This window comes from Pipra filicauda, unplaced genomic scaffold (genome assembly GCF_003945595.2).
Source record: "Pipra filicauda isolate LSUMZ 115617 unplaced genomic scaffold, ASM394559v2 scaffold68_size4259465_pilon, whole genome shotgun sequence".
Taxonomy (NCBI): Eukaryota; Metazoa; Chordata; class Aves; order Passeriformes; family Pipridae; genus Pipra; species Pipra filicauda.
The window spans coordinates 515,055-540,368 of record NW_024104853.1 but is presented as its reverse complement, the minus strand read 5'-3'; the positions used below and the strand labels follow the sequence as shown (position 1 = coordinate 540,368).

At 39.7% G+C, this 25,314-nt stretch overlaps 1 protein-coding gene across 5 annotated transcripts in view; it reads right to left on the bottom strand.

Annotated features, from left to right (window-relative positions):
• Window positions 1-25,314, bottom strand: part of PIP5K1B (phosphatidylinositol-4-phosphate 5-kinase type 1 beta) — a 103,433-nt gene that overhangs the window by 18,553 nt on the left and 59,566 nt on the right. For 4 of the 5 annotated variants that reach the window (XM_027722372.2, XM_027722373.2, XM_027722369.2 and 1 more), the window contains 8 exons: window positions 21,592-21,709; window positions 17,263-17,415; window positions 15,800-16,099; window positions 6,832-7,043; window positions 4,756-4,839; window positions 4,606-4,654; window positions 3,986-4,070; window positions 3,414-3,479 (listed from right to left, as the gene is read on the bottom strand). In XM_027722372.2, the coding sequence (XP_027578173.2) occupies window positions 3,414-3,479; window positions 3,986-4,070; window positions 4,606-4,654; window positions 4,756-4,839; window positions 6,832-7,043; window positions 15,800-16,099; window positions 17,263-17,415; window positions 21,592-21,709 (1,067 nt within the window). The remainder of the gene's footprint in view (window positions 1-3,413; window positions 3,480-3,985; window positions 4,071-4,605; window positions 4,655-4,755; window positions 4,840-6,831; window positions 7,044-15,799; window positions 16,100-17,262; window positions 17,416-21,591; window positions 21,710-25,314) is intronic. The other variant, XM_039388812.1, reaches the window with a different exon arrangement.

Below are 25,314 nucleotides of genomic sequence, written 5' to 3'. Positions count from 1 at the left end.
ACCTTCAAGTCCTTTTCTGCAGGGTTGCTCTCAATCTGTTCATCCCCCAGACTGTATTGATAAAGGGGGTTGCCCTCAGACTGTATTGACAAAGAGGGTTGCCCTGATCCAGTGCAGCACCTTGCAGCTGCCTTTGTTGAACCTCATGAGGTTCCCATGAGTACACTTCTCAAGCTTTTCAGGGCCTCTTTTGTTCCTCATCACCATCCTTCTCTGCACTTGCAATGCTTCAGACTGAATTTACTTTCAGTAGCTTGATCAACTCATAGAGAAATTATCCATCAATTCATTAATATTTATAAGACTCCCCAAAAGACTTATTTTCCTAAAAAGTGGTCATAACATATCATGCATATAGGGAATCACTACTTAGGGTTAATTAAAATTCTCTCCTTTTTTTCTGAAGATTCCTTCACTTTACTTAAAATATCTTAATTTTTTTTTAGTACAGTTACTCTCAGCTCTCTTCTTTAATCCATCTATTCTATTCTTTTTCTTATTTAGTATTTCACAAAATATTTATCACATACAGTTCTGCTTTCTTGCTGCACTATCAGTTTTCTCTCTTCTTTCTTGAACTTTTAGATATAATCATGTATGCTATTCTATTCTGCCATGTCTCTAACACTGGTTTTCATGGACAGGGTGAGAGTTTCACAAATTCAACTGATCTATAGAAAAGTGTTATTATCCTTAGGCAACATGCAGGCAACAAAGGCCAGTACAGCCTGAAAAATACTGATTTACAGTGGTAAAAATTTAAGTGAAAAGAAAACCTCATCTGAACTTTTGATGGAAGAAGTATCCTGTATCAAGGTGAGTCTCTAAACTTTGATTTTTATTTTTTTTTGTGCAGTATGAATAAACTTATCATGCCCAGAGGAACTACAATTCAAGACAGATATGAACATGTGATCTGATGTTCAAGATGCATATTCTTGAATGATAGGTAATTTTCCCCTGTTAATTATCAAAGTCAGGCTAAATGCAGCAAGGCTGAAAATAAATCTGTTCCTGAGCGCTTGCTAATTCTGTTGGTTTGCTTTGTAGTTGTACCCAGATTATGAAAAAATATCCCTACTGCTTATTCCATGGGGATAAGACAACATTTATTTGTTTGTTGCAGTTTGGAATCAAGAAACAAAATGTGATAGCTATTTCTCCAGTATTTTTTGCTGAACTCTAACTTCATATGCCTACATGGTAGGCAGTTTGGACTCTTAAAACAGTGCACTGGTTTTGGCTGAGACAGACTTAATTCCCTTCATAGTAGCTCTGTGGTTCTGTGTCTTGAATTTGTGACAAAAACAGTATTAGCAGCACATGAAGGTTTTAGTTATTGCTGAGCAGTGCTTGTATCTCACACTGCCTTGCCAGTGAAGAGATGGATGTGCACAAGAAGCTGTGAGGGGACACAGCCGCAACAGCTGACCTCAGCTGACCACAGGGATATCTCAGACCATGTGGCATCAGGCTGAGCAATATAAGATGGGGTAAATAGGAGGAAGGGGTAAACATTCACGATTAAGGCATTTGTCTTCCTAAGTCACTGTTACATGTGATGGAGCCTGGCTTTCCCAGAGATGGCTGAACACCTGCCTGCCCATGAGAGTGGATGAATTCCTGAATTTAATTTGTTTTCACATACAGCTTTTGCTCTCCCTATTATACTATCTTTATCTCAGTCTAAGAGTTTTCTCACTTTTACCCTTCCATATCTCTCCCCCATCCCACTTGGATGAGTGATTGTCTGTTTGGGGCTCAGATGCCCATTGGGTTTAAAACACAACATACAAGAACTCACCTACATAGGATCAGTTTTCCCTCCATTCCCAAAGCCTAAAGAGGATCTACAATTTCAGGGTCTACTTTAAGTTATAGAAATCAATTAATTTTGTTTGGGAGAAGTGACAATCAATAGTTAGACTTAGACTTAATCAACAGACTTAGACTTAAGCCTTTGGACAACCCTTGGTAGAAATGTCCCTCTGTAACAATGGTGGGTTTCTCTTTGCTTTTTTTTTTTTCTCTCCCCGCTGTGTACTGGTTTTGAATGGCAAGGTTTTGTAGTAGAGGCAGGGGGCTGCAGGGCTGGCTTCTGTGAGAAGCTGCCAGAAGGTTCCCCCATATCTGATACAGCAAATGCCAGCTGGCTCCAAGAGGGACCTGCCATTGGCCAAAGCTGAGCCCATCAGTGAGAGCAGTAGCATCTCTGGGATAGTGTATTTAAGATGCAGGGGGTGTGTGTGTACAGCTGGAGGAGAGAAGTGAAAATACATGAGAGCAACAACTCTGCAGACATCAGGGTCAGTGCAGAAGGAGGGGAAGGAGGTGTTCCAGGCACTGGAGCAGGGATTCCTCTGCAGCCCATGGCACAGACCATGGTGAGTCAGCTGTCCCCCTGCAGCCCATTGAGGTTCATTGTGGAGCAAAGATCCATCTGCAGCCCATACTGCAGCAGGTGGATGCATGAAGGAGGCTGTGATCACATGGAGAGGAGCCCATGGTGAAGCAGGCTCCTGGTAGGACCTGCGGTCCTGAGAAGAAAGGAGCCCACACTGGAGAAGGTTTGCTGGGACTTGTGAACCCATGTGGGACCCACGCTGGAGCAGTGTGTGAAGAACTTCAGCCATCGAAGGACTAACATTGACAAAGTTTGTGCCACTTAGGGGGAAGAGGAAGAGAACTCTGTGAAGAAGTGAGGGGGAGGAAGCTGTTTTTAAGATTTTGTTTTATTTCTTATTACCCTACTCAGAGTTGATTAGTAAAAAACTAATTTCCCTTAGTTAAGTCAGTTTTACCTGTGACAGCAATTGGTGAGTGATTTCCCCCTGTCCCTATTTGGACCCAAGAGCCTTTTGTTATAATTTTTCCCCCCCGTCCATTTGAGGAGGGGGAGTGATAGAGTGGCTCGGTGGTCACCTGGCATCCAGTACACATCACCCTGTAAGTAGGTAACAGTCATATGTATCTTACCCTTGGGAATTAATTAAAAGATGAAGGAAGGAGAAATGGAGGAGTTTGAAGGACTAGGAATCAGAATGGGAACAATTTCAGAAGTGGAAAAAGATGTACAGCAATTGAAAGGACTTTATGATACAGACTTTACAGTTATTATGTATATACACATTGCATGTTTCCCCAGAATTTGTATCTCCCGGGCATGCCCAGGCTTATCCACTTCCCTGCTTCCCTGCTGATTGGCTGGAGAGGCTGCAGAGAAGGGACAGCCTCCATTCCCCTTTCCTTCCCCGGTTCCTCCTACGTTCCTCCCCCTTTTGCCTGTGTCCCTATCCTGATTTGTTTCCCCTCTTGTCTGTTTCATGCACCACCCCATGTTCTGGCCCTTTCCCTGCCGGAGCTGAAAAAGAATTCCGTGCACGCTTGAATAAAGCATTCTACCTGCACCCTACCTTGTCTCCTGAACCCGTGCTGTGCCACGGCCCCTTCCCCCTTTCGGACCGCGGCAGAGGGGGAAACTAGAAATGGTTGATAGTGATAAAGACAAGAGATTTTATTAATATCCAACTTTGGATATTTTTTCCTTCATAAAACACAGGAAAAATGCACATTAAAGGGAAGAATACTTAATTTTTGAAACATGCTGACAGTAGCATGTAAAAAATCTTTATTTTTGCAAATTAAATAAATTAAAATCAATGTAGACATTCCTACAAATACCAGATTGAGGATTGGACATATCATTAGATCATAAAACTTATTTATCTTTATATCAATGCTAATATATAGGAACCTCTTTTACCTTCAGATGCCCCAGATGTGACAAAAATACATAGCAAATAATTCTCTGTAATTTTACTATTAGAGTATAATCCCAACTGATTATCCCAAATTTAGTTTCTTCACTGGAGTTATGAAAATGCTACGTGATGTTGAAGAAAGGCTTATTTTATTGCCAAGGCAGGAGCGTTATATAGTAATAATAATAAAAATATCTAAAGGAGTAAAATCACTACTTGCTTACCTTGGACTTTCTTGAAAACCCTTGTGCTCATAAACTTTAAAAATCTGTCTGCATAAAAACTTGGTCGGTGAACTGAAACAGTGTCCTGTGAAATTGAAAAAGGTCTCAGTCACATTTTCCATAAGTAAATCACAAGCAAAGTGTCAAGAAAGAAGCTGGACATCTCAGGTGAACTGTATTATACATTTCAGGCATACGCAAAACTAGTGAATCATAACAATTTTTCCCTTTTAAAGGTTGATTTTTCTAGAACTATTTTTAGGTATTCAATTTATGAAATAATGAGTTATGAATTATACAGGTATATTCTGCAAAATCTTCCAAGTATTTGAAATGTGTTTTTTCACACAATGTGTATTTTTCAGTTACAGATCCATCAATGTCCTGCTAAGTGGCTGGTCTTATGTAAGTTATAAGGACAAGCTGATAATATTAGTTGTTTTTTTGAAAGCTCAACAAATAAAATCAGAACATGTATTGGGAAGATTTCAGAAACAGCCCAAACCACATGGTGATGTTAGACTACAAATATACCAGAGCTAGCTTTTTTCTGGTTAATATAAATCAAAGTTCCATTAGCTAAAATATTAGCAATTTAAAAAATAATGAAATCTACTTACCCCATCATAAACAAGAGCTTTCCAAGAATGTTCCAGTTTCTTCATTAACCTAAGCATGTAAAAACAAAATCAGAACTGCTTTGTAAAATTTTCACATTTATAAGTAACTTCAGAATAGCTTATTCAATGAAAACTCAAAATTCAACTTACCTATAAGACTGGAGAATATCAATAATACCCATAAATAGAAGCAGCTTTTCTCCTTTATGGTTTTTTGCAGGAATACCTCCCATTCTAAGAGAAATAGAAAAAAAACCTAGTTAGATTATATATTAATTATGTAAATTATGTATTAATGTGCTTTTCCAAAATTTCTTTACAGACAGATCAGTGACAGAAAAAGCAACAGCATCAAGCTGAGTATCCTAACTACATGGGCCTCCAGTCGGTCCAGTGTATTCTCTCAGCCATGACCTTAAAGAACAAGAATGTTCATCCTAAGACCCTGTCTTCCTACTCCACCACCTAGAAAAAAGGGTCCATTGTTTTAGAACCAGAAATCCAATTTTCAGTTTTGTTCACATTCACGAGTCCACTACAAAACCAGAAGTAAAAGTGATTGAGGATGCAGCTCATGCAGTACCTATTTTTAGCAGTTTGAGAAACAAAAAACTAAAGCAGCTATCAAAGATATAGTTGAGAGTATTTTCCCCATTCTGCCACTAAAGCAACAAGAGAGGCTTGGTTACCAACTATTAAACCTTCTCTTTTTTTGGCATAGGAAGGGGGGTGGGGTGAGGTGGTAGCAGGGTGTGGTGGGAGTAGGGGTGGGCAGTAGGGGAGAGGGAAACACATTTTTTATTATTCTAGGCATAAAGGAAACCTTGTAAGAATCAGTGAAGTTTAACTTACTGTAAAATCCCATTACCATGAACTCCAGCTCACTTAACTGGTCAGACATTCAGAAGTGTTAAACAGTTAACAAAACGATACTCTGTCAGCTTTTCCTGGAAGTTATGACTAGAAATTAAACACAGTGCTAGCAGCAGTTATTGCTGCTGGGTATCCATTCTCATCCTCTTCTTTATATAGCCTTACAATGAACCACAGCAGGAGACTGACCTAAGGGTCTTTTCTGTAAGATCTAGGCTTAGTTTCATCCACCTAAGTGAGGTTTGTCCCAGTAGTAGTTATGTCAATATGAGAGAGGAGATAGTGCAAGGAGCCCAGGAAAGACTCTACTGCTGCAGTAGGCTTTCACTACACTTCTCAGGATATGTGTATATATTATATATGATCTATATTAGCTCAAGTGATGTGGAGTGCAGGGTGGGTTTCCATGTATGAACACTTTCTGGAATGACCTATATAATCAACTTTCCCAACACCCCTCAAAACTGCCAACACAACACCTCTACCACCATACGATGCACCATAGCATTGACCATCTTCTGTGTGAATGTGAGTGAGCTGTAAAAACTGAGTGAAATAAAGCTCTGTCTAATTTATATTCTAGAACTCTGAACATCTGAAAACTCTCTACGAATGCTAAATATCATAATTTTCCCATTTGTTTGCTGTGGGTTTAAGCACGTTTCTATATCATTAGTTGGTATTTACCTACACAGGAGAAAAGTAGATCCTGAATTTAAAATTAAATTCTCATTATAATGAAGGAATGATTATATACAATGCTGAATGGTGAAGATAATGCTCTTACTAGCACTTAATATATTATGAGGGAAATAGAATAACTATTGTTTATATAATCAAATTTCTACTGCACTTTTTACTAGACAGAAAAATAAGATGAAAGCAGCAGTTCTTAATCTCAGGAAATATCATATATGACTGCACTTCAGTGGCTGAAGATACCGTTCTATGTATTAAGCATACTACTTCAAGATGAAAATGACACTGTAGGAACATCCATGTCAATGTGAACAAATAATTTTTGCTTATGTCTCACCATGCTGCTTCCAATTAAAATTAGATTATAGTAGGGACTCTTGTAATAGCTGTCTTATAACATCTCTTTTACAAAAGAATGCATTTGTGCATACATAAGTCACTCTGAACTAACCAAATTTGCTATCGTGTATTTAAAGATGATTAATCTATTAATCAACACCTTAATTTCATGCTCTATGGCAAATCTTGATGATGCACCTTTTGGAAAACAAACAAAAAAGCTCAATCTTTCAATTTCTGAAATGCAGTGTACTCATGAATGTTTTGCCTGTAATAGTTTTAATAGTAACCTTAAGAGCAGGTTATGGCACTTACGTGTTTGTTGTCTCTGTGGTGACAGAGTCCCCCGACTTCCCAGGGCCCTGTATAGACTCCATAGCTGTGGAATAGAGAACTTTCTGCCCTCCATGACGTTTTGTGTCTGCTGCACTTTGGGAACCCTCTTCCTCTTTTTCCTTCGTGTCACTGTTCAGTATGTGGATTCCCAGTAGCAGACTGTAATCCATGATCTTAAAACTTTCTAGAACCTACGGACAAAGAAAAAAAGGCTATACTGAAAAAAAGAAGAGTTACACAGCAGCATTTTGCAAACCTAAGCAAAATCATACCTTCAAGACACAAGCTTGTCTTGTTAGGAAAATGTGTGAAATTATAGTTAAAAATCCTTTACTATCCCACACAAGTCATAGTGCTAGTTATCTATTTAGCTCAATGTTCTTGTTATAAGTGCAAAAAAAAGATGCATAGCTGAAATGCAACCTGATATTATTTTGTAGACAAGGAAGATAATTCTAGGCAGCACCTTTTTGTTGATAGCAAATAATCAATTAATAGTTCCATCATATACTTATGAAGTACAGACTTTTTAAAGTAATCTCTAATGCATGTTCCAGACCTTACTGAGCATTTTGCCTATATTACTCTCTATCTCTTTTCCACCTTCTGTTTAAAACACCTTCTCTTTAAAGAGAGTGTGTTCTTTGAGAACTTTCAAGTGTCAAAAAAGCATTTGCTCCCACCCTCTCATTAACAGCTGATGGGATATGAGTACAAAAATCATGCACTTCCCAATTAGGCTAAATATGGCCTATCTAAACTCAAACACAAGTTTTACTTCTGAAGTATGACTTAATTAACCAGCCTTCTCTTCTAGCTCTACCAACCATTTTTGTCTCTATCAGTAGGCAAGTCCCCTTTCTTTTCTCATACACCTGTACTGTCAAGAGTTTCAAGTCAGCTACACTGTTATGAAGTCTGGGATGCTGCCATTGAAAGGCAAAATACAGTTCAAGTCAATGCCTAAACATGAACTAAAACAAGCTGTGATCACATCTAGTAATATAACCAAACTGTTTGCAGACAGCAGCTGTGTTAAATACTGTCTTACATAACAGCAGTGCTAAGTGGAGGGAGAAAAGCTAGTAAAAACCAGGAGGGATATTGCTGTGCCACTCACCTCTTCTTTACCTCATGCAGCTGAGCAATGATTCATGGTACATTTTGACACATCATGTCCTAAGATAATGGTAATGTAATTTGTGGTACAGAATCAAGAGGCAACAGTACATATTTTTACATGAACAAGAACAAAATGTGATTTTGCAGAAATGACAGATCACTAAGTCCAGGTATGTAATTTTGATGAAGATTATCCAAGTACAAATATTTTTATACAAAACACTGAGATGGTTAAGTAGAAACATTCCTTCTCTTATGAAAAAAAAAAAAAAGGGCAGTTTCAGCACCTCCACAGGTTTAAAATATAATTGGCAGTAAATCATTAACTTAGTATGGATGCATACTAAATCAGTTGATCTGTATATCTTACCATAAGGTTTATACACCACTAACCCTAATTGTAGCAAAAAGCCTCATTGCTCAGATAACCAGAATAGTGAAGAAACACAACATAACACACTGTAATCCAAGTGCAGAAAGGCAGAGCCTCATTGTGATTTCCAAACACAAGGGGTGACTTTAGAAGACGTGGTATGTTTGTTCTTGATCAAAGTAATTCTGCGCTGTGGCAGGTTAGTTGAAATGGAACAAGAAAAAGGCTGTTAATGTATCCCCTTGGTACTCCCACAGCACCTTCTGATGACAGATCTCACACAGGATTTCAGCCACAACAAAAATATGTATTCGAAATTACCATACAATAAGATCCTAAAATTGTACTGTGCATTGTGTGGGAATGTTGGTGGCTAGTAACTTCCTTGTTTATGATCATAAATTGCAAAAACAGCATGGCTAACAGGTACAAAGGCACTTGGTGCCAAAAAGTTCTAGAATTTTCTTTACTGCTTACTTTTGCTACCCTTTACTCAGAATTTCTTAAAAAAAAGGAAATAGCGAATGTTTGCCATCAAATACTGAAAGCAGATTGTGGGTAAGCTGAAAAATAACACCTTAGTAGTACAGTAAGCAACACTGTCTATGCAAAGCCAGACTACAGCACCTAGTCAGGCCTGGAAAAACTACTGCTATTTTTATTTTACAGTTATAAACTACTGCTGACACCTCTGTCTTCAACCTATTCCTTACTGCCTTTTGAATTAGATCACATTAGAGACATGATTTTACTGCACTAATTAGATAACCTAAGTCTAGGACTGGATGTAACTTCATGGAAGGCTGTGGTGTAATGTGCTGCTCCTTCTTCCCCGGGGACCTCTTATGTGATAAAATTAATCTTTCTGACTGCATCAATTCACCATTGCCACCTAAACTCATAATACTTGTACAATACAATGGACTGTTCTTTGACAATTTATGACTTTGTCATAGGATTACTAAAAAGCATCATAAGAACAAGTAGCTATTTTGTTATTCTAGTTCATGAGACTGAAACATCTGCACATCCAATGGATTAACTGCACTACAGATTCTTACAAATAGCATGTAGCATATGAACTGTAGCCCTTGCCCCCCAGACAGTCTGTTCATGGCCCTACTCAGAGGTAGGACAGTCCTGTTCAACAAAGTCTCTTTAAGATATTATAACATGATGTGGCCCTCTGTCTGCCTACAGGTTTGATGTACAGTTCTGATGCCTTCCCCTTAGAAATTTGATAACCAAACCAACCACTCCTTATGCAAATGCACCTTTTTGAACACATCAAAGCATGTATCACTCCCCATCTGTTTCTGATGAAAATTCTGGTAAGAAATAATTACCAGAATAACAAGGAGGAATCAGCACTCAACAAAAACTTACTTTGTGTCAAACTCTCAGCCTGTATTAAGACAGAATTTTACTTAATCTGTGGGATTTCCAGCTGAATATATCTGAAGGGTTCTCACATATGTATCTTCATGAATATTTAAAATACCAAATTGTGAAAATTTTAAAATGTGTAGGTAACGTTTTCCACACACAGTTGTAAAAACCAATCTGGTTTGCCGAGGACAAGTTACAAAATGCAGCACATCAAGACATTTCTGGGCATGCAGCATTCTACGAGAACATAAAAAAAGCACAAGCTTTTTCCCACGCCAAGGTTTACTTGGAGATACCTTTGACAACTTTAGAAAGAACTGCTTTTAAGATGCAGCAAGTTTTGCTACAAAGGCACCAAAATAACCTATTCTAATGAAAAAAACCACTCAAATAAATCACAGTATTACATAGCAAAAGTATTCATAGCAAAAGGAGAAAGACCTGTAAAACACCTGATGCCATCTATGTGAAATCACTAGAAATTGACATTAACTACCAGAAATACACTACTTTTGTAGTTAAAGTGAGAGAAATTGAATCTGTGCTCATGTAACCACCCTAAAATGTACCTTGCTAGCAAAATGGCACTATGAGATTTCAGCAATATAGTCTTAATCATGCTGTGTACTAACAAGAAAGTGTTGCATTTGATAACGACAAGTAAACCTTCAGTTCATCAACCTGACATTAAATTGTTCACCTCATTTGTATTTACATAGGTGTTATTTAACTAGCTCCACAGATTCTGTTAACACAACATTGTCACTTAGTCACCAAGTACTGCTGGCAAGGCTGACTTCAGTTGCTCTGACAACTTCCAGATGGCAAGTGTCACTCATAGATTTAAGCCTTATGCACTATTTTGCTTTCATACTACATAAAAACCCCAGCAAAATGGCATCAGAAAGTATACCATTTCAGAACATGAAAAAATAACTCTATGCCTCAGATTTTCTTTTCTTAGAGCCAATCAGATGTTAAAGCGTTCTGTGAATCATCTTAGATATAGCTATACTCCACTATCTCAACCAGTGACTAACAGAGCAAAACAAGTATTTCTGCTATGAAATGTCATTTTTATTTTACATGCAGCCAACCCAAGCCACACACTATCCGACAGAGAAATCTGCATTCACATTGTTATCCATTCAAAACAACATGCAAAAAAGTCAGTGGGTTATTTTCATAAAAGGGTCAAGAAAAACTAAAAACAAAAATTTACAAGTTTATGACATGCAAGTAGTGAAAGGATAACCATGCAAGGAAGAATTTCTTCTCCTACAAGCATTTTGGAAAAAGGACATAGGAATTAACAGAAAGAAGCTGATTTTACAACAAATCAATAATTACTCTTCAACATAAGGAGCTATATCAAATCAACACAAAATAAGAGACTGACTCACAAAATAAGCATTTCTTAGAAACAAGTGCACAAATGCCAATGCACAAGCCTCTGGGAAGACTGAGAGGTATAACGGACTGTTGAAGACTATGTTAGGAGTGTTAGGCAATGGGGCACAGAAGCATTGGGATGCAAATTTAGCTGATCTCCCAACCGTCCCGGTCGTGCCCAAACCAAACCCCTACACACTGTGGGAGGAAATAAGGTCCCTGTACTATAAATGGGGAAGTGGCTGGGGAGGTTGGTATGGGTTTCTTCTCCCATGGGAAAAAGCAAACCCATCTGTGGGATTGTCTCTGCTCAGGGACCAGGGTGTACTTGGTGGATAATGCAGAGGGATTGGGTGACTGGGTGTGTGCCTCAAGGAGACTTAACCTTGGGGGGAAAATAATCTGTGAAGTAATTTGTATGTTGCAGGACATAAAGTAACAGGAATGATATAAACTGACTCAGAGTGAATTTTCTGAGGAGCAAGGAGTAGGTAACAATGACCCAAACCAGGCTGGCATTGGTGCTCACTAATCGATTGTGCTGCGTTTCCTGTCCTGAACACCCATCCTGAGGAATGGAGCTCAAATAATGGATCTGGAGAGGTGGAGGAAGCCCACAAAATGGGAAAATAATATCCATATGTAATAGGATGGGGGATAGTAGTTAATGAAAATGCACAAATCTGTATTTTGGGTATAAAGATGGCTTAAGGATACAGTTTAAGTTGTAGTTGGTAAGAAGGGATTTCTGTACTGAGAAATAAACACAATGGAAAAGTTAGAAGATATATAACTTATGTGAGGACTGAGTATGATGCAAATGATACGGTGTGAGATTCTGGATCTGAATCTCACTGAATTATTGATATGGGTCAGAACCAACTCACTGTGAGTGTGTGTGTGCATGTGGGGAAGGGCTGGGCCTGGACTTGCCAGCCCATGGTAAGGCCTGCACATCAGGCTTGTGCTGAGAGCACAGGGCAGAGTCAGAAGGCAAGTCCTGCAGCCCACGCAGAGCACACGGTAGAGCTGCAGGCCCTGCAGCCAGACTGTCAGTCAAGGCAGAGCTGCCTGGTAGCCCCACCACACCACACCCCTGCAGCTTGTGACTGGCTACAGCACAACTCACTCTGGCCTGGAAGGCACTGACCGCATATTCTGCCTGGGAGGAAAACTGAACTCTATAAATACATGAGACTCCATGCAGTCTCCCTCTTCTTCTCCTCTCTCTTCTCCCTCTCCAGCCAGCACCATGTGAATCATTGAATCCTGTTGGTAACCATTTTTTCCTTTCCTTTCTCTCCTCTCTTTCTTTACCTTTTAATAAGGTTTCTTTTACTCTTTTCCTTCTCTTGTGGGTAACTTAAAACCAATGAACTGTGTTTTACTAAAGCTATTGTATGGATTGTTTTAGTGGATGTTTCCTGTGGAATGGGTCTTTGTGCTGAATGTTTTAGTGAAATGCTTTTTTCTTGGTTGTGTTTTAATGCCTTTAAAAACCTTTTGCCAAAATATCTTATTTTTCTCACTAAATTAAAAAGAATTTCTCGTAGAGAAGAGTGTGTGACTTTTTCTGTGGATGCTAATTAGAAGTTATAATGAACCAAAAGGCTTTTGAAAAGTCTTAAATAAAAAATGTAACCACTCTGGGCAGTTCATAGCTTAATCTGGAATGCAACATATGGGATAAAGGGTGGAGATTGTATTGAGTCTGGCTGAAATGGAGTTAATTTTTCCACAGGAGCCCTCACAGTGCTGTGCTTTGCACTGGTACCTAGAAAGCTGTTGATAACACACCAGCGTTTTGGCTCCTGCTGAGCAGCACTGGCACAGCATCAGTGCTATCTCTCCAGCATTCCCCCCCACCAAGGACTGGGGGTGGGCAAAATCCTGGGAGGGGACACAACAAGACCAGCTGACCCAATTTAACCAAAGGAATATTCCATACCATATGACGTTGGCTCAGATATAAAAGCTAAGGAAAGAAGGAGGAAGGGGAGGCATTTATTATTTACAGTGTTTGCCCTCCAGAGCAACAGCTACATGTGTTGAAGCCCTGCTTCCCAGAAACTGGCTGAACATCGCTTGGTGATGGGAAGTAGAGAATAAACCAATTTTTTTTTTCTCTTTGCTTGTGTGGACACAAACTTTCACTTTAGCTTTATCAAACTGCCTTATCTCAACTTCTGAGTTGTTTTCCATCTTATTTTTTCTCTCCCCTGTCCAGCTGGGAAAGGGAGTGATAGAGCGGCTTGGTAGGCACCTGATGTCCAGGCAAGGTCAACCCACCACAGAGTAAAAAGAGATGACAAGTTTTTAAGCCTTGAAAAGCTAATTAGTTATCACTCACACTGAGCAGCCATCCAAATGCCATGTGGGCAGTAAAAAACAGTGGCAAGACAGTCCCTTTCACAAAATGGATGGAATATCTCTTTCTAAAGGCGGAAGTACAAGGCAGGTAGTCAGATCCAACTTCATTTGTTGAACAAATTCAGCTATATGAAAAATAGCAGTGTCTGCTCCCTTTGTTTTATAACACTGAGTAAAACTTATTTGAATAGAAAAAAAGTTAATTTTTTTACATACTTATAACTTCCAGTATGTGTATGTATATCTACAGATACACACAGACATATACTTCAATGTATGTATGTGTATTTATGTATAGATACTGGTTACTATAATTTCCTTTTTTTCTTTTAATAATTTTAAAATTTAACTGGGCCTTGACGAACTCTAGACTAACTTCAGAGTTGTTAACCTAAGATTACACACTGAAAAAAATTATATTAGTTCAGCACTGAAATAACATGTAGGAAGAATTTCCCCAGACTTTCAAAGAACTAGTAAGAGTCCCTTTTATGTAACAAATAAATGACTGATTTTTGATTTTATTTTTCAGCCCAGTTCTCTCTTTTAGATTCCGTTTATTATTTTCTATATAATAGATTCCCCCAGGCTTTGACTGGGTAAGAAACCTTGGACAAGTGGGGGATGCACAAAAGGGCATCCATATCCTCAGATGTGACATACTGATGCATTCTGCATTATCACACGTGGCAGGAGCTCAGGAAATACTCAAAAAAGCTACAGAAAGAACAATGTGTGGTGTTAGATAAATGTCTCACACTGAATATGTAGCTGAACATTAGGTCACCCAGCTTTACAAACCAATCACCAGGCATTGCAGACTTCTGTGATAATTAAACAAAATATGCTAGTCATGTACAAAAGCAATGCTTTCCATCTTGTACCACAGGTGGCAGCGAACAACAAACTGATATTCGGGATGCCTTTTCTGTGTTGAGTTCAGCCCACCCATTCTGATTTTTTATTATGAAACTCTTAAGATTCCCCTCAGACAAAGCCACTTTTTATTCTTCACAACCCTATGAACCTCGGGAAAATCAGAAACCTGGATAACTCCCCCTTTTCCTAATTTATGTTTTCGTACCTTTGCTACAGAGAAGAAACCCATTTTACAACAATTCTTTCTGTCATAACAGGAACTGATTCCATTCACCAAGGTCCTCTCAAGGAGCAATGGTATGTATCCCTCTTCTGCCTTGCAAATGTTATGCGAACACTAAGCACTGGCTTTCAGCTGAGGAAAAAATTACTTTGCTCCAGAAATAAGACTGCTGCCACTAGGCCTGCCTTCTCATTCCTAGCTCTTCTTAACTTACAAAGAGGCCAATTTACTGAAGGGGTACTAAGCTTGCAGCTCTACATACAGATTATCATACATAACAATGGTACCACAGGGCTAATTGTGCCTCAGGAAAAAATAATTAAAATCTCCAAATTAGTGGAAATCATCATCATCATTATAATCATAATATCTACTGGACTTCGTTCCTGTGTTAATCTCTGTTTCTACAGGTGGATCAGTGCAATCCTGGACATACAGAGAAATAGGAGGACAGCTCTGGAACTTGGGGTTGTGCTAGAAAATAAATTCAATGTGCTCTGGTGGCCAAAACGGCCAACTGTATCCTGGGGTGCATTAAGCACAGTGCATCCAACTGGTTTGAAAGAGGTGATTGTCCTACTACACTCGGCACTGGTGCAGACTCACCTCAAGTACTGTGTGCAGTTTTGGGCTCTACAGTGTAAGGATACCTGTCCAAAGGAGGCAACAAAGATGGTAAAAGGACTACAGGGCATGAATTGTGAGGAGCAGATGAAGATATTAGATTTGCTCAGCTTAGAGAAGACTAGGTGGGGGGACTCATTACTGTCTACAACTTCCTATGAGAGTGGTAGAAAGGGTGGTGCTGATCTCTGGTGCCTGGTGATAGAGTGCAAGGGAACAGCTTTAAGCTGCATTGGGGAAGTTCAGATTGGGTATTAGGAAAAAATTCTGTAGTGAGAGGGTGGTCAAACACTGGAAGAAGTTTCCCAGGGAAGTGCTCGTGGCCCCTGGCCTGTTGGTGTTCAAGAAATATGGGGACATTCCGTTCTATGATTCTATGATCTGAGATGCCAAAAGCTCAACTAAAATACAGGCTTCAACAGTGGTCTGACATCCATAGTTTTCCCTCATTGAATAGCATGGAAAACAAATGGAGTAAGCAACATACAGAGCCATGGTCTGTTCTGTGTTTTGCCAAGGTAAATCTAGAGCAGATGTAAACACAGAAAATTAAATAGTCAATAATTTTTACTTACTCGACAGTCCCGCTGTAGCGTTTTCATTAGTGCACTGTGCATTTCAGAGTCAAAATACAACCCTTCATGTATATCTTGCAAGAAATCCAAGTCTTTGAATGTAGGGTTGGACTTCTCCCTCTCTTTTCTTGATGCTCTCCGTTTGTATGTGGAGCCTTTCAAGTCGTATGTGAGATGCATTTTCAAGGCTCGTGGCAAAACATTGTTCATGACAACAATTCTAATATTAATGCCTCCTGACTGAACGCAGTACAGCCCATAAAATTTAGGTAGAAGAGTCCTTGGATTCTGGTTCAGATTCTAAAACAAAAGAGATATTGTTAGATAGGTCTATTTTCAGTAAACTTCCATGCTTAAGAAAGGGGTTTTTTCATAGCAAAGGACATTAACAAACTTCAAGAAAACTGTGTATGACTTTTTATTCAGCACAGTTTCTTAGACTAGTTGATCTGCTTTGTGGGTCTCTATTTCAGAAAGCTAGCATAAACACTGCCATTTTCCCAGGAACTTATATATGCCAAGAGCAGAGCAGTAACTAGATTGATGCCAGGTTTCTCTTTCTCACATACTATCAAAGTGTAGACTAGGCCAAACCTAAAAGCATCCCAAAGACTTAATTTATTTAATCTGATCTGAACAACCTTTGCATTCTACCTGCTGGAAGAAGTTTGGGTCAAATGTAGTTCTCATTATTTGAAAAACAGAAACCTTGTCTCCATGAGGCTTTACACACTGAGGGTTAGTGCAAAATCACCGAGTTGTTTCCGCAGGAGTGTGAGGGTTATTGATCCTGTATATTTTATTTTGTTTTTGTTCCCTTTTCCTTCCCCCTTCCGTTTCCCTTTTCCTTGGAGTTGTGCATGGATTTCAACTGTATATAGTTGTATATAACATAAATACATTTATTTTCATATAGGTTTGGCTAGTTTGGTTTTTTTCGTGGTTTTTTTTTTTTTTTTTCCTTAGCACTGTGCTGCAGGTATTTTGGTGTTGGGTCTGGGACTTGGCAGGGAGCCAAGTAAAACTTAGACAAATGGAAATCAGAAGTAGTTTGGAACAAAAGTGAAACTGACCGGTCTAGTTTCTTTGTCCACTCTGAGTGAAATGCAGAGGGTAGACAAATACAAAATGGAGAAAAAAAATGGAATTAGAAATCTAGAAACCTTTATTTGTTACTAGCTTATTAGAAGTAAAGTTTGGTATCAAATCAGATGATGACATTCCTCTTCATCTTGAATGCTAAAAGAACAGCAATTCTTATCTTAAATATATTCTTGATTTACATCTATTCTTTCTGTTGGGTGTTTGGGGCACAAAGTTGAAAGGCACGTAAAAATATCAAAAATATTACAAAAAATACAGATAAAACCAATGAAAGTTTACAAGACAAATGAAACTGAATCTTAAGAAGTGTGACATGAAACAGAAGAAATACAAGTAAAATACAGTCTTCAATTACTTACCATATAATAACCTGGCAAGAGCTTCTGAAGAAACTCAGCCTCTTTGTGTTGAACTGTTTTGATGATGAACTCGTCATCTCTAGTTACAAAAAATAAGGACCCACTGGCACCTGGGTTGGATAATTCAATTAAAGGCTCACTGCAGATTGAGTACTGGAAGACACAAAAATTGTTTTTCACTGTCAATGCGTGCATTACCCAGACACAAGTCTAAACAAAGAACTGCAGGTTCAAATAGGCACAAGAGAATCAGGAAGCTTATTCTTTGGTCTTCAACTGTAGCAACACTACTACTGTAGAGCAAGCTGGTTCACATAATTTGGCTGAGGTTCGAAGGCCAGTTGTAAAAGTCCACTCTGCCCAGGACACACACTGCACAACCATGGAAGAGCAGCTGGCAGCTGAGCATACAGTTCCTCTTCATGTCCCACTGCACCAGGTGAACATTCCCTTGGGGTGAAGCATGTAGTTGAGGTGGAGGGAGTTGATCCCCACACTGGCACTACAGAAAATTCCTGAGTCAGAAACCTTAAGAAGACATTGCACTGCAACTCTTTGCTCTTCACAGTCATTTATGAAGGAGACGGGTTAAGGAGATGTTAGACAAACACACCTGGAGTAGAGGTTTCTCACTGTAGACAAATAAGCAAATCCTATTCTGTGAAACTGGGATTGAAACCATTAGACTAATAATCTTGGTATAGCTACTAATGTAGTTTTCTGGTTGAAAACTGCTTGAAACGGAAAATAACTCAATACCAGTAAGTAAGAAAAATTGAGGTTTGGAGGAGGATTATTTTGGATATTTAGAAAGGCTTTCTCTTCTACAGGACACATTAAAAATTACAATCACAATAAGGAGGAAAAAGGTATTAATTCAAATTTCATTCAGACTAAATGGAGATGAGACATTAAGCCCAAAACCATAGAAAAAAATCTGTTTATATTAAACCTAAAAACTTTCATTCATACATCTTGTTTGTTATTGTTGTTATATATCATCAGTTTTACACAGTTGGAGATTTACTGTACGGTCCAATATTTTAAGGGTTCAGTCTTTGCAAGAAACAAAATTACACAGGAAGTGAATTGTGAGTAGTGTAAGCACTAGGGAATTATTCTTAGCAATGCAGTATTTTCTGGTCTTCTCAAAGCAAAAGGAATAACTGTTTCAATAACAAATATCTGGCATATTAGGACATTGCTTGAGATGAGCTGAGCAATTCCACAAGAAAAAAAGTTTCGTTTTTTAAAAAAAGCTTTCATTAAATCCATGCCATTGACTTCAGTGGCTGGTGACAGCAAAGAAGTAATACAAGAAAATCTAATCAATATGCACTTTTGTAAGCACTTGAACTAGAGAAGCATGCTTCCTATGGACTCAAACCACTGCCTTAATGCTGATGCTTTTCCCATGCTTGCCATTTTTAAGAAACTTTTGCATGATATAAAAATGTTTCCTGTTCCTCTTCCTGCTTCTGCAGTCCACTCAGTTCCAATTAATACAAAAGGCCTTTCTTATTAATCCTATAGTTACAATTTTCTACTGGTAGAACAGCCATACCAATCTGTAACACTACAAACCCTTAGAGCAAACCAGCAGTTGTATTGTAACCCTTGCATTTTTCTTGCCAAAATATATAAAGCTTCATGAGTCATTGTCATTGAGGTAAGCATTTAAAACCAATTATCCTAAAACATTAAAACTCAATAAATAAGCACAAGTTGTTAACCTACGCTCTCTGCAAGTCATTCTACAGTTGTGCTTATTCCTGTAAAACAGAAATCTACCCATCAAGTGCTGCTATGCAGGGACCAGCTAATTTTGGCTGGACACTTATGAAAGCCAAATCAAAATGGAAAAGTAAGAAAATCCTCAACACTCTGACAACTGAGTACTTCATGATCAAGACAGATGCAAAATGCCAGTGCTCCACGAGGTTTCCAGTGACAACTTAATTCTACCAGCTGTTCAAATGTATTTACCCTTGTTAACCAGTCTGACTTCTATAGTGCATTACCACTTAACTTCCTTGGAAAGGTGAAATTGTGAATCTTTGGGCTTTTTCACTTCAAATTAATAGTGTAAACTCACATACGCTTGCCGTAATTTCTCTTCATCTTATTTTACTTCCCTTGCCCATTCAGCCACAGTTGGACTATCACTTACCACTTACCACATACCACTTATGTCTTTTGCTGTGCAACTGAGTGTCACAAATTGCTTTTTCACAGCAAGCAGTCTTTCTGTAATATTTAACTTCTGCTACTGCAAAGGCTTCCTTAAATGGAAAAGAAGTTGCAGGTGATAACAGCTTTAATCTAGGAAGCAGAGTCTTTTTAGCAGGTGGCAACACAGCCTGCATACTTCATCTTTTGCCGAGTCCATAAAAAGAGATAGATAAACAACATATTACATAATGACACTACTGTCACACATGACTTCCTTGTCTCTAAAGTGGAGAGACATAGATTTATTTGATGGACGGACCACTCAGTGGGTAAGGAACTGGTTGCACTCAAAGAGTTCTGGTCAATGGCTTGTTGTCCAGTGACAAGTGGCATTCCTCAAGGACTGGTTTTGGGACTGGTCATGTTTAACATCTTTGTTGGTCACATGGACAAGTGTACCCTCAGCAAGTTTGCCAACACCACCAAGCTGAGTGGTGTGGCTCACACACACTGGAAGGAAGGGATGCCATCCAGAGGAACTGTGACAGCCTTGAGAGTGGGCCTGTGCAAACTTCATGAAGTTCAATGAGGCCAAGTGCAAGGTCCTGCAGTTGGGTTGTGGAAATCCTGATCACAAGCACATGATGAGAGAAGAATGGATTGAAAGCAATTCTCTTGGCAGTGTACACATGCAGCTCAGAAAGCCAACAGCATCCTGGGATTCATCAAAAGAACTGTGACCAGCAGGTAGAGGGATGTGATTCTTCCCCTCTACTCTGCTGTGGTGAGACCCCACCTGGAGTAGTTTTAGAGCAGACACAAGGAAGAAATTCTTCACTGTGAGGGTGGTGAAGCACTGGAACATGTGGCCTAGAGAAGTTGTGGATGTCCCATCCCTGGAAGTGTTCAAGACCAGCCTGGAGGGGCTTTGATCAGTATGATCTAGTGGAAGGTATTCCTGCCCACAGCATGAGGGTTGGAACTTGGTGCTTTTTATGTCCCTCCTAACCCAAGCCATTCTATGATTCTATGATTTATAAAACTCCAACTGTATTTCCTTGCTACTACCATTTATAACTCAAAGGAATTATCTGTTTTTATATAGAACTATGGTCATGAAGACTAGTAATACAAAATCCATACTTACTACTAAAGAATTAAAATAGGACATCCATATTCAACCTAAATAAAAGCAAAACCAATTAAGTTTTGCTTTTAGGCTTATTGTCTATAAAAGAAAAGAAACCAAAAACTTTATAATGCACTTGAACACAACAAAAGTAATATATTTAGTAGTATTTTAAGTAATGTTTCAGCACACTTTATTCAGTTTTTCTTTTTTATTCATTCAAGCCCTTTCAAAATAATTTGGTTTTACAGAAGCAGTTATCAATAACAGAACAAAAAGATTTAAAAACTCATTCAAAAAAATGAACAATAAAACCCTGACATGTAAAAGTGCTAATTTGTATTGTGACTCTGATTTGTTGGGTCGTCCACCATGAGACAAATTAAACATGGGGCAAACATCTAGAAAACAAGCTCTTCGCTTTCACACTACCCTTCCAAAAGTAGAACTATAGAAGAAGTAAAATAGTGGATACTTCTCCAGGCAGTGTACAAAGTGGTTCCACCAAGTAAAGCCTGCTTTTACAATGGCAGCAAATGCATCACCTTTTTTCTCATGTAAACCACTGAATACTGTGAAAGAATAAGTCTTCAAATTATAAAATAGAGAGAAAAAAGGAGATACTATAAATGCTTAATTTTTAGTCTGCCATCCACATTTCTCAAGGCTAGACAGGAACACATGCAGACATCACTTTTGTAATGAAGTTAATAAGTAGCACAGATAACGTAAGAGTAATTTCTTAGAACTGATTTAATAGAAGTCCACAAGTACTGATTGTAACTTCTCTAGAAAAAGTTACCTGAATGATACGGAAGTTATTCTAGTCAATTGATAAAGTAGGTTTTTAATGTAAATTGTCTCAAAGACAAAGAATTTTCTACATCACTAAAAATATTCACTAGTTGTAAACCCCTTCACATACAAAATTTACTACTTATTTAGGCACGCTTTAAGCACCCTTTTCTGTCGCTATGAAGCTAGTATACTTATAATTTGTAACTCAAAGGAAAACTGCAAGCTCTTACCAAATAATCATCAGGCTTGATACCAAAAAGTTCTCTGAAATAGCGGAAGGCAAGAGGTGCATACGTCTTAAATCTGAAGTCAGGGTAATGATGAGCAGGGGTAAGATTGCTCCCTTCACTGAAAACAAAAACAAAAATAAACGGAACCAAATTACTGAGCAATTTTTAGCAGATAGTTTTGCAGTAAAAGTGCCTAACTCGACCATTTGCCTTCTGCGAAAGGAGTCATAAATGCAGATAAATCTCCCTATTACCATTAATGTCTGTGACAGACAGACTACCAGCAAATTCCTTTTTCTCACCTTAAAGGAAATTATTTTTACCACCTGTATGCATTTGCATAAAGATCATGTTTAAACTAAAGCTGCAATTTCTGATAAGTCTCTAGGCAAGCCAGTCTAATAGCAGGAAGGGTCACCCTCACCTCACGTAAGCTCTTGCAAAAAGTTTGGAAGTCAATGCAATGAAACAGCTTTACACCAGCCTGGTCACTTGAATTGCCTTGCAAGTGATTCAGACTGATACTAAGGACGAAGACTAAGAACCAACACAGAGGGTAGAACTGTGCAGAGAGAGCAGTGGGAAGGAAGCAGGATTATGTATGTTTTTTGATGCTACCAAACAGTGCTTGTTTCAGCCTTATGTATGAAATGGCATCCTCAGCATCAGACTTTTCTCTTTCTTGCTAACGCAGTCCAAATTGGGAAGCAACTCTGGTTTGCTGATCACAGTGTGGTTTTCTGCCTGTTATGTCATGTTTTTTACCCCACCTCAATCTAAACCAGCACGTGTGCTAGCTTACATTCTCAGTTGATTAAACAGGAACACAGAGTACACAGCCTTTGGGGGAATTACAGAAGATGGTATGTAGTTATGTGCAAGATACAGATTTGAACTAGAATAGGCAAAGATTACTAGGGTGACCAGCCTGGAAGAGAGTCTTATAGGGAAAAAAATAATAATACAATTGTAGCCTAACACAGAATCAGAGAGAATCAATTAGGTTGGAAAAGACCTCTGAGATCATCAAGTCCAACCTATAAACAAACACCATCTTGTCAACTGGACCATGGCACTAAGTGCCACATCTGGTCTTTCCTTAAACATCACCAGGGATGATAAGTTCACCACCTCTCTGGGAAGCCCATTCCAACATTTGATCACCTGTGAAGAAATTCTTCCTAATGTCCAACAAAACCTCCCCTGGCACAGCTTGAGACAGTCCTCTTTTCCTATCACTAGTTGTCTGGGAGGAGAGGACAACCCCCATGTGGCTACAGTCTCCTTTCAGACTGTAGAGAATGCAAAAGTCTCTCCTGATTCTCCTTTTCTCCAGACTAAACAATCCCAGCTCCCTCGGTCACTTCTAATGGGACTTGTGCTCCAGACCCTTCACCAGCCTTGTTGCTCTTCTCTGGACCTGCTCCAGCACTCCAATGTCCTTCCTGAACAGAGGGGCCCAGAACTGGACACAGCCCTCAAAGTGTGGCCTCACCAGCGCTGAGTACAGGGCAAGAATAACTTCCCGGGTCCTGCTAGCCACACGGTTCCTGATACAGACCAGGATGCCATTGGCCTTCTTGGACACCTAGGCACACTGCTGGCTCATGTTCAGCAGCTGTTAACCAGCACCCCCAGGTCCTTTTCCACTGGGCCACTTCCCAGCCAGTCTGTCCCCAGCCTGTAGTGCTGCATAGGATTGTTGTGGCCTAAGTGTAGGACTCAGCACTTGGTTTTGTTGAACCTCATGCCACTGATCTTGGCTCATTGATCCAGCCTGTCCAGATCCCTCCACAGAGCTTTCCTACCCTCCAGCAGATTGGCACTTGTGCCCAACTTGGTGTCATCTGCAAATGTGCTAATGGTAGACTCGATCCCCTTGTTCACCACCACTCTCTGGGCCCATCCATCCACCCAGTTCTTAACCAAGCAGAGAGTGCCCCTGTCCAAGCCATGGGCTGCCAGCTTTTTCAGGAGTATGGTATGGGAGACAGTGTCAAAGGCTTTGCTGAAGTCCAGATAGACCACATCCACAGCCTTCCCCTCATCCACCAGGCAGGTCACCTGATCATAAAAGGAGATCAGGTTGGTCATGCAGGACCAGCCTTTCCTAAACCTGTGCTGGCTGGGTCTGATGCCTTGGTTGTTCTGTATGTGCCATGTGATGGCACTCAAGATGATCTGTTCCAAAACCTTGCCGAGCACCAAGGGCAGGCTGACAGGCCTGTAGTTTCCCAGATCCTTCTTCTGGCCCTTCTTGTGGATGGGTGTCACATAGGCCAACCTCCAGTAATCTGGGACATCCCTGGTTAGCCAGGACTGAAGACAGGTGATGGAAAGTGACGTGCTGAGCTCTTCCACCAGCTCCCTCAGTACCCTTCTATCCCATCCAGTACCATAGACTTGTGAGCATCTAAGTGGCTCAGCAGGTCACTAATTACTTTCTCATGGTTTGCAGGGGGTCTGTTCTGCTCCCTGTCCCTGTCTACCACCTCAGGGGGCTGGTTGCCCTGAGGATAATAGGTCTGCGTGCTGGTTTAAAGGTGAACCAGCAGGGGAAATGAACTCAACTCAAAAGAGAGACCACAAGTCAGAATAACAGTTTAATAAAACAACGCAAGTATGATTATACAGACAAACAACCGGCTTCAATCCACAAAAACCCAAATGTACAACCCAGCACCCTGGGACATGAACAAAATGGTGTTCCCCGGGCCCCTCCGAGTCCAAAGTAAAGGGAGAGCGGAAAAACCTGCTGGTGGGAGAGCTGTTGCAGTCCGGTCAAAATGGTGATTGCAGTCCAGTCGAGGGTGGTGGTCTCAGTGTGGCCGAGAGCGGTGAGCTGCAGTCCTCCTCTGGATCCCACGAGTGGTAAAAAGGTTCCAAAACTCCAAGTTTATATATTCTCCAGTTCAGGTAGGAATGCTCAGTCCTTCCCTCAGACCAGGGAATTCCATAAAAGGGTATGAGGACAGGAACATCTACAGGCCTCTACGGCTAACAATTTTCTGGGAAATGGCATGGAAGGCTATAGAATACACAGTTTTGGGTTACACCCATACCATAATGAACTGGTCTCAGCTGTCCTAACTAGGACAATCTGTCTGTTGAAGACTGAGGTAAAGAATGCATTAAGTACCTCAGCATTTTTCTCATCTTTGATGACTATATTCCCTGCTGCCACATCCAATAAAGAATGGAGGTTTCCCTTGCCCCTCCTTTTGCTATTGATGTATTTATAAAAACATTTTTTATTATCATTTGCAGAAGTGGCCAGATTAATCTTTTGCCTGTCTAATTTTCTTTCTGCATTACCTAACAACATCCTTAAACACATCCTGAGTTGTCTGTCTCTTATTCCAAAGATCCTACACCCTCTTTTTTTACCCTGAGTTCTTGTGAAAGCTTTCTGCTCAGCCAGGCCAGTCTTCTTGCCCACCAGCTCATCTTTCAGCACATAGGGACAGCCTGCTCCTGTACCTTCTTTCTTAAAAAATGTTCAGCCTTCCTGGGTCCCTTTGTTTTTAAGGGCTGCCTCCAAAGGGGCTTTCTGAACCAGCATCCTGAACAGGCCAAAGTCTGCTCTCCAGAAGCCCAAGGTTAATGTTTTGTTGACCTCCTTTTTTACTTTACGGAGTATTGAAAACTCTATCATTTCACATTTTGCTCTGCCCAAAATAGCTCCAACCACCACATCTCTCACCAGCCCTTCTCTGTTTGTAA